Below are 10,802 nucleotides of genomic sequence, written 5' to 3'. Positions count from 1 at the left end.
TGGGGGAACCAGTTTAGTCGCCGGTGACCCGACCATGAGGCAGGTAGTACTAGGTTATATGGTACCAGTAGCATATTGCATGACCTGACACACACACACACATATATATATATATATATATATATATATATATATATATATATATATATATATATATATATATATAATGTACACACATACATGTCTATATATATGACGGCTCTTCCTCTAATTCAAAGTTTTTCAAATTCAAAATTTCAAAATTTTCTACTGCATGAGAAAAACAAAATTTCCCAATCCATTTTCGTAGTGGAGTGTGGCATAAGGAAACGTGCAAACGATTGGGGCCCTGCGGTGGGAAGAGACAAGTAAGTTAGCTTTTTTAGCTATGAAGTTTGCAGGGCTGCGTCAGATATATGCAAATGAAATATTGGACAGCTTCAATTGTTGAAATAAATAATGGAGAATAAACGATAACAAAAATAGTTTACAATAATGCAAGTTTACCTTTTGCAAACATAATAGATGACGTAATGAAGTTCTGTGCATGAAGGAGATTATATCTAGGTAAACGATTGGATCGGAAGAGTTGAGTTTTAGTTACTGAGACATTTGCTTGTCGATACATTCTCAACTTTACGCCCTTGAAAGCCGAGAGGAATTTACGGCCGAGATGTAATATCTAGTAAAGTAGCACTGCGATCTGGAACTCCACATAACTGGAAATAAATCACTGTTAATAGTATAACCAAAATTTTTCATAGTTTTTCTCCTCATGGAAGATCTTTATTGCAGCGTTCGAGTCTTGAATGCTACATCGGACGAATCATTGTTAGGATAACATTCAAGGTAAGAACAAAAATCCGATAATTCTTAAAAATACTGATTAAATAAAAATATATTTTTCTTCATAAGAACATGTACCAACGTTGCACCAAAACGAAAAAAAAAGCTATTAGACTCGAATCAAAAATTGATTTTTAACGTTTCTTTTATCTTGACTTTATATTTTTGTCTGTAATTTTTTAAATTTTTTATTTTCTGTTTCCAATTTTCTATCTCTCTTTCCGTCTCTTCTCTCTTTCCTTTTGTTTGTTTTACTTGTTTAGTGTTTATTTATTTTCTTTTTTGTTCCTCTTCTTTTTATATGCTTTTTTTCTTTATTTCCCCCCTTTTTTCATATAATATCCTTTCTTTTCTATCTCTTTTCCTTCTTTCTATGTTGTACTAATAGATAGACGCTTATCAATTTCCAAGGGTCACTCTATGATTGATAAGTTTTGATGAGTTTGTCGGGCATGCGGCTAAACAAAACCTTGAGAAATGTTCAAATTTATTTAACATGAAAATTAGTAGATGTAGTTAGCTGAGAAGCAATCCAGTAGTATCGTTTTTCAAAATACGTAGTTCTTTGATAGAATCTTTGCTCATGGAATTTTCGATTTATTTTTATGGAAATCCACCCAGACAATGACTAAAGCCACTTGATGTAAAGAATTAAAAAAAAAACCCCATATTACTTCAAGATCAAACATTAGGCAAAGATACATGAGAGATGGATGAATTCAAACCAAGATAATGGCAAGAAACATCGATAATGGAATGTGAGGACTAAAAGACTGTCGAAAGTAGTCGAAAGTTTGGCTTCCTATTCTGCAAACTAAATGACAACATAGTTTAACTTTAGATATATAAAAAAGAAAGGAAATGATTAATACTGGTTGTAGCTAGATGAGTTTTAGTCTATGAATCTTTTACAAGAGAGGGAAACTCGTTGAAGCTGGTCGAGCGCTAAATATGAAAGTCACGCCTGTTCTGTGAGAAAGAGGATTTATGAAAAGATAACATTTTCTTACTAAATTTGGAAGTTGATATAAACTTTGTCAAGGTAGGCAAATATGCATAGATACATACTTCTCTAGATGCGAAAACCCTATCATATACGAGGGGCGTTCAATAAGTAATGCAACTGACCCACTTCCCAGAGCAGTAGAGCAACGAAACTTGGCACAGTTATTAGTCTTTCTCTACATAAGAACTACCCAGAGTTATGCATTTCTCCCATCGTTTGATGCAGCTATGGAGACAGTTTTTGTAGAACACCCCAGGTTGGTCCTCCAACCACGATGTGATTTCAGTAATCAAGGCTGCGTCATCTGCGAAACGTTTTCCTCTCAAAAACAATTTCATGGCTGGGAAGAGGTAAAAGTCAGATAGTTCAAGGTCAGGAGAGTAGGGAGGACGGGGAAGGATTTTATAACCACACGCCCGTGCTTCTGATCTGGCGACATGCGAGTTGTGGACCGGAGCGTTGTCCTGCAGGAGGAGAGTACCTTTGCTGATCTTGCCCCGCCTCTTCATTTTGATAGCTTCCCATAATTTCCTCAAAAGTGAAGCATAATAGGCTCCTGTAATTGTGGTACCCTTTGCTAGGAAATCCGCCATCACTACTCCGTCCTGGTCCAAGAAGACTGTGAGCATGACCTTGCCAGCGGAGGGCTGCACCCTTGCCTTCTTTGGAGGTGGTGAGTCCAAGTGTGTCCACTGCATTGATTGGCTTTGGTCTCTGGATCATAGTGATGGACCCAGGTTTTATCCTGTGTAATCAGTCTTTTGAAAAACTTTGACTCATCTTCTTAGCACATCTTCAAATTCATCCTCGAGCACTCGATGCGATCTCGCTTCTGGAATGGTGAGAGCAACCTGAGAATCAATCCGGCAGACACCTTATGCATATGCAAATGGTCAGGAATGATAGTTTCCACAGACCCTGTATTAATCTTGACATCTTGATCTATTCGGCGAATAGTAATGCGCCAATCGTCCAAAATGGCAGCCTCAACTTGTCGGACAGATGCCTCATCAATGGCAGAAGGGGGCGACCATGTCTGGGAGCTGTTTCCACAGACTTCTGGCTATGTTTGAATTCACGATGCCAGCGTTTTACAAGGTCATATGATGGGGCATTATTACCATAAATTTCTTTAATTTCATCAAAAGTCTCCTGTGGTGTGCGTCCATTTCAAATACAAAAACCGGATCACTGGTCGACATTCAACAGGCTCCATTTCACACCGGACCTAGTTCAAACACCTGTAAAACAGAAATCATAATTAGTTCAGAGCTGTAATTTGCCACATACCCCGTAGAGATATAACTTATTGTACATGCAAAATTTTAGCCAGATCAGACAACTGGAAGTGGGTCAGGGGCATTACACGCTCCTCGTATTAAGACGTGTATTACCTTTAAACATATAGGGGATTGGACCAGTCCTAAAATACGGGCATTTCTTCATTTACCGATATATATATATATATATATATATATATATATATATATATATATATATATATATGACGCCTCTTCCTCTAATGCAATTTTTTTTCAAATTCAAAATTGAAAATGGGTTTCTGCATGAGAAAACAAAATTTCCTAAACCATTTTTGTAGTCGAGTGGGACACAATAAAACATGTCAAAAATTGGGGCCCTGCAGTGGGAAGAGTCGAGTACGTTAGCTTGTTTTGCTATGAAACTATAACATTTTTTTACTAAATTTTGAAGTTGATAGTAATTGTCTGTATTTTAGAGTCATACTTCTCTAGATGCTAAAACAGTATCATATATTAAGACGTATATGACCTTTCTACATATAGAGGATTTAATCAGTAATAAAATACTGATATTTTTGCATTTACCGACCTGCAGTTTCCACGAACATTTCGGGTGTGCTCGGCCACCGACCGGAATAACTGGAAGCGGCCGATCGCTACGAAGTTTTTTTTTTTTTTTTATAATAAACAGATAAAAACATGGAAATGCAATAAATAAATGTATCTAACCCAACACTAAACCTAATCTGCGCGATGTAAATTGTTTTGTTTTTTTAATTTTATTTATTCCATTTTATAAAAAGTAACCTTCATGGATTCGTTTTAGCTAAAAACGGATTGCGTGTGCGTTAAAACTTGAGAACCGCTCGGCCGACCTTTTCCGGTTATTTCCGGCAGCTGTCGAGCAAGCACAAGCCAACTTCGTGGAAATCGCGGGTCGGTAAATGTAGAAGTACCCAAATACTTTCTGGATCGGGAGAATGAAACAACTTTCTTTTTTTCCCATACTTTTTCGGTCCCATTTTCTTTTTTCTTCTTTTCATTTTTATGTACCCTTTTAATCTCCCTTCCTTACTCCTTTCCTTGTTTATTCGTTTTCTTTTAATGACTGTATATTACTCCCCCCACACTTCCCGTTATATATATATATATATATATATGTATATGTATATATATATATATATATATATATCAATTTTGCCTTTTCTCTTCAATATTAGTTTATTATTCATCCCTTATTTATTTTTACCTTCTTTCCTTTTTGCTCTGTCGTCTTTCGTTTCGTTTCGTTTCTACCTTTACTTTCTGCTTTTCTTTTTGTTTTATTTGCATGATTCGATGTATAAATTATTTACATCAACCCCCCCATTCCACTTCTCTCTCTCACTGTCTGTCTGTCTGTCTCTCTCTCTCTTCTCTTTTGTCAAAGGTTGCAATTGCCAGGTGATTCAACCACACCCATTCAGATTTGAAAGGGAAGCGTTGTTGCACATCTTAGTGGCTTTTATAGCCTCCCACAGGACCACACACACATGCACACATGCGCGCATGCACGCATGCACACATATGGTTAGTTGCTTGATTATCGCTTGCTGAATCTTAATGCGTCTTATATTTCTACGTTTGTAAACGTATCTTTCGACTCATCATAAAGACATGTATTCTTTAAATAAACACGTAGGAAATATATGAATGAAACGAACACATGTACGCGCACGCACACGGAGACGCACACGTGTATTTTAAAAATATTCTGATCTTTTCGTTTTAACTGAGGATGGGGTAACCTAACGGATGGAAGGCATTCACCCGCTATCTCATTCTAACGGAGAGAGCTCTTTGAAATTCTGACTGTCCAATTAACTGCAATTGCTTGTATCTCTTGCGCATTGTTCAACGAGTATATTTGCCAGTATATTGTATATTTCATGGGTTCATTTGCTCCTATGATTAGTGGAATGTTTGAGATCTTCTAAGATTCCAGTTCCTTTTCATGTCGTACATAAAACGTTTGAATTTCGCTATCTTTTTCCTCTCTGCTAGGATTAAGCAAGCATAATTGGGGTCACTTTTAACGAAGGAGCAAAGGTTCCCATTTCCCCTTCTTGTTGCATATATCTATGTAAAGTTTAATAATCCCGTTTTATTGGTATGTGAATGTAGGAATGGCATAGTTATAATGGATAGTGTAGGACCTATGCTCAACTGTCTTTACTTGTATAATAGCTGGGTGCCCGGCGTTGCTCGGCCATTTGGAGGTGTGTGTTGAGAAAAACAAAAAATAAGTGGTAGTAGACAGGCAGGCTCGAACCCGTGACGCGAAGGCGGAAAAGAAATTGAAAGAAAACTTGACGTCTTACCATTACTCCATGACGCGAGCGGAAGTTCGAGACGTTGAAATTAGTAAAGTCATTCCAACCGATACGATGACTTGCAAAAATGGGACGCAAAAAAATAAAAATAAGAACAACCCTCCTTGTAGAAAAATGTCAGGTTGAAGATGAAGGAATTAATTTTTTAACCCAACTTTTTCGATATTTGTCGTCTGAAGGGTCGAGCTTACAGATGATACCGATCTTGTCAGAATTCGTCGCCTCTGTCGAAAGTTTTAGGCATACATACATACATACATTTAAACAGACAGGTGAAATTTATATAGATTTTTCCAGGACTTGCTGCTACCTTCGATAATAAACTTGACGAGAGTGTGTTCATATACTTGTACACACACGCACATATATATATATATATATATATATATATATATATATATATATATATATATATATATATATATATATGCGGCCCATTAGTCCACCCATTGAGCTCGGGTTAGATTGTCTAAATGCAATAAAAGTTAGTTTGTAAACGCAGTTAAACGTAACAATTACGGAGTTCAACATTAGCGTCTTTATTCTCGCTATATGGATTTCCCTGTCTTTTTTACTCATGCCTTCGATTAAAATAGTATGACTTCGTGTGGTGATGCACTCTTTTGTTTATAATGAACAAACTTATTTATTTATTTTTTTTTATTATTCACCACTTTATTTGTTTTAAATAAACTGAAAGAGTGGGAACACCGGAAGTATGAATAACAACAGAAGATCGAAAATCTGCAGTGACGGACAGTAGGAGATTGGTCACTGTGTGGATTAAATAGGACGTGTGGCTAATTTGTAAGAAAATTTTCAGTCATAATACAAGCCCTAACTGCTATTGTATCGATCGATTGGATTGGTCGAATCTAATCAGACAGGTCACGTGCCTTTGGCGACAAGTTCTATTTCTTTTTCAGATTTATCAGTTCTTTACAGACCAGCGAGGAAGAAGGATACATTTTTTTTTATTTCTTCTAATAAGAAGACTTGGACACTAACATTAGAGTTTTCTTTACTTCAGATATCAGCCGTGGATGAAGTGTAGAACATTTGTAAAAGCCAACGAATTAAGCTTTGCTTATAAGAAATATCTTCAACCGCATTACGGACTTTTCTTATTATTATGAATCTTTCGTCTTCGATATGCAGTCTGTTTGCGTTGCTACAAATATTTTAGGACACTGAGGCCCTATGGAACACGACTAAATTCTTCCTTTCCCTGCAAGGGACTAGGACAACATTGCGGAATGCAGAAAGACTAACTACAGCTTCATAGAAGCAAACTACTTGCTCCAAAGTTGGACGCAAGATGGGCGCACTATTTTGCAATAATATCCTGTATACCAATTAAGTTTGTCATGAATTTTACAGGTAGGATTTGTTGTTTTGTGATTGTCTCATTTCTTGCCTTCAACAGAGAGCATCGGACATGTTAGATAAAATTCACATCTTGACATAAAATAATTCTTACCAAATTAGAACAATTCAAACAGAAGTTATTGCAAGCATAACTCGATCCTAAAACTGTTGAACATTTTAGTATACATTTTCTGTGATTATAATATACTAACAGGGTGACCCGACGTTATCAGGGATGGAATACGGATCAACAAATGTTCCACCCTTCTATAATTTTATTCGCACCGAACTCAGTGAAATCACTCAATTCTTTTAATCAAATCGATGGATTGCTTATTCTAGTTTAGGATCCCATTCCTCATAGTGACTTAGTCGACGATACATTGTCGTCTACATTGAACTGAAGATAATCTATTATCGATCTTATAAACTTATCTGTAAATAATAGCTCCACTAAAAGATTAAAAGGAAAAACGCGAGTATCTTGGTTCAATTGTGCGCTAAACAAGAACATTCAATTCGCACGCGCCCCTGTCTTATCAAAGAATCAACTGTTGATTTCATGACTTTTTTTTTACATAATCACTTTAATTAAAGTTAAACGTATAAACGTCAAGTACCATTGTTCTTTTGCAACTTAAAAAGAAACATTCATTAGGAACGCGCTCCTATCTTATAAACGAATCTACAGTTGATTTCATAGGTTGGGTCTTTCTGCTTGTGCGGTGATGGAACTTTTCAGATGCGTTTGTCATCTTAGGTTGTATAAAAGTATAAACTTTGGTTAAAATCGGACTTCCTTCTTTAATCGGATTTTTTTTAGATGATTGATTTCCGATACTTATTAGCCGCATTTCGATACAAAACCGATCAAAAACAATCCCCGGGCATATAAAGATTAGTGTAAAATGTAAAAATATCGGCACAGCCGATTCCGAACTCACAGTGAGAGAGAGAGAGAGAGAGAGAGAGAGAGAGAGAGAGAGGGAGGGAGAGCGGGATGAGGAAGAGAGAGAGAGAGGAGAGAGTGTGTGTATGTGTGTGTGTGTCTTTCATATAGATAGGTAGTAATGCTGAGTCGATTAATAGAAATCGGACAAAAATCGTGTCTTTTTTTCCGATGCAAAAACGAGTCTTATAATAATCATTTTTATTTAATTGTTAGGTTGGGCCTTTCTGCATGTGCGGAGACGAAACTTATTCCAATTTGTAAAAGTAGCATTCATAGCAAAATCTTTCACTGGTTGTAGCAATGATAAAATAATAAATATTTATTGATTTTAAACGACCAGTAAAACTAAAGTTTCTAAACGAAATGTGGCTTAACGTTTGTGAACATATCTGCACATTTAACATGTTTTTACAGTAATCGAGAAAAATAACAACTTTATAGTTAAATATTTAGAGATTTATAAAGAATCGGAGTCGGTAATTCTATCGCAATCAGGAATTTAGTATGAAATCGGTAATTGTATCAGAATTGGAAAAATATTGGAATCGTCCCATAACTAGTAGATAGACAGATATATATATATATATATATATATATATATATATATATATATATATATATATAGAGAGAGAGAGAGAGAGAGAGAGAGAGAGATGGATATATATATATATATATAGATAGATGTAAAGATAGATAAATATATACATATATATATATATATATATATATATAGATAGATGTATAGATAGATAGATAAATATATACATATATATATATAGATGGATATATATATATAGATGTATAGATAGATAAATATATACATATATATATATATAGATGTATAGATAGATAGATAGATAAATATATGCATATATATATATAGATGTATATATATATATATATATATATATATATATATATATATATATATATAGATCGATAGATAGATATGAAAGAAAATGGTCCACTGAAAGAAAGGTGGATTAACTCAGATTGAGTATTACATGTGGAAAGCATCCAGCCTTCGTTCTTGGTGTGAATACAAAATCTACTCACTACCTAAAGAAGAGTATTCAGCACGCAGGTCTGGTATACTCTCATCTTTGCAGTTAGTGTAAGCAAGGCGTTGCCCCACACTCTCTTGGCTAGACAGGCCATGACAGTGGCTGCTTTGTCCTATCCTTATGTTGAGTTCTGCGTCCAGAGACAAGTTGTTGGTGATGGTGGAGCCGAGTTATGTGAACTTGTCTACCACCTCCAGAGTGTGGTCGCCAATAAGGAATTTAGGTGTGATGTTGATATTTTGGCTAATGATTTTGGTTTTCTCCAGACTGATTGTGAGGGAAAACACTGTGCATACGATCGCAAAGCGGGATATTACTCGTTGAAGATTTCTTCGGAATGAGCCATGAGAGCTGCATCATCTGCGAAGAACATCACTTAATGGGCACTTGGTGGACTTTCGTTTTCGCTCTGAGTCGGGGGAGGTTGGATACGTTGCTGTCGCTCCTTGTATGGAGAAATATGCGTCGTCTGACTCGTGGAATGCATAGCGCAGGAGCTAAGATAAGATGCCAAAAAAAAAGTGTAGCTGCCAAGGCGCATCCTTGCTTCACGCCACTCTCGATTGGGAAGGGGTCCTAGGAAGATCCATTGTACAGGACGGTGCCCATCATGCCATCGTGGAATGATATGATGACCCTAAGGAGTTTGCTGGGATATCCAGTCCTGAGAAGGAGAGTGATAAGACTCGATCGACTGACCAAATCAAATACCCTGGTCAGGTCGATGAAGGCAAGATATAAGGGATTTCTTGGTTGCAGTTGCCTAATTGAGAACACCATGTCAATCGTTGATAGTTTGTCCCGAAGCCAACATTGTGACTGTAAGTAAACACGGTCAGCCAGCAGTTGAAGGCGGTTAAGGACCACCCGTGCAAAGGATTTGCCCACAGCGCCGAGGAGGGAAATTCTGCAATAGTTGTTAGAGTCGCTACGGTTGCCCTTGTTTTTGTAAAGTATGACGATCCTTGCATCCCGCATATGATGGAATATTGTGCTCTCTTCCTAACACTGTAAAAGGAGCTCCTAGAGGTGACCCAGGAGTGAGTTTTGCCTTCCCACTTTCAAAATCTCTGGTGGAATTTCGTCACTGCCTCGAACCTTTCCACAAGAGAGTGAGTCAATGTGTGTGTCTATATATATATATATATATATATATATATATATATATATATATATATATATATATATATATAATTACAGATTAGATATAGATATAAATATATAGCTCAGCATAATTAACTTTCATTGGATCCTAATTAATTAATTAACTCACATAACATAATCCCTACTCCCGAAAGCTTACTCCATACCGCTATCGCTCAATCTTGTTACAATTCAACTCTAACATATTTAAGGTGCCATACCTATCTAATAATCTCTGAATAACCTTCTGTTCTCTCCACCCAGCACATTCACTCCTCTTATGAAATGTATAACGATATTTTTCAATTTAGACATATTTTTGAAACATAAAAACTATTTTAACCGGTTAAAGACCCATAAAAACAGTCAATAAAAATCCAATTATTTGAGGCCTTTAGCGCCACTTCGAGACTTTTAGTTTTGGAAGAAATAGAGTTTGAAAATATGGAGAAAGACAGACGGACCTATAGCCTTTTATATATTAGACTAGTATTTCAGCCCGGCGTTGCCAGGGTGTTTGGAGATGTATGTTGAGCAAAAAAAAGGTCAATTCTTTTTTTAACTTCGACCCCTATTATGACCCCTTAACATTTATTGTTGTGGGCTCAAATCAAGTTATTAAGTTAGATTCATGTCCAATGAATCTATATCTAAAATTTCTAGAGTGTAGATCCAAAATTGTCGGGGAAGTTTGGTAGAGCTCTCAAACGTCAAATAGTTGAACATTGACACCTTAACAGCCAAATTTCTGGCCGAAAACCGATCACAAAGATTTTCCCAAATCTCATTACCCTATATATCAAATTTCAA

The 10,802-nt window shown here is 36.2% G+C and overlaps 1 protein-coding gene across 1 annotated transcript; it reads right to left on the bottom strand.

The window, feature by feature from the left end:
• Nucleotides 1-9,425: 9,425 nt before the first annotated feature.
• LOC145241597 (uncharacterized) lies at nucleotides 9,426-9,827 on the bottom strand. Its single transcript, XM_080104683.1, has one exon. The coding sequence runs from the start codon at nucleotides 9,825-9,827 to the stop codon at nucleotides 9,426-9,428; it is 402 nt and encodes a 133-aa protein (XP_079960809.1).
• Between the last annotated feature and the right edge of the window lie 975 nt (nucleotides 9,828-10,802).

Source organism: Euprymna scolopes, chromosome 20, assembly GCF_053919585.1.
Source record: "Euprymna scolopes isolate OS-2025 chromosome 20, ASM5391958v1, whole genome shotgun sequence".
NCBI classification, from domain to species: Eukaryota; Metazoa; Mollusca; class Cephalopoda; order Sepiida; family Sepiolidae; genus Euprymna; species Euprymna scolopes.
The sequence above is the reverse complement of the archived record's forward strand: the minus strand, read 5'-3'. Positions and strand labels throughout refer to the sequence as shown.

Bases quoted from the DNA above. Each gene is read 5' to 3' on its own strand.
- LOC145241597 (XM_080104683.1), bottom strand. From the start codon at position 9,827: ATGCGGGATGCAAGGATCGTCATACTTTACAAAAACAAGGGCAACCGT.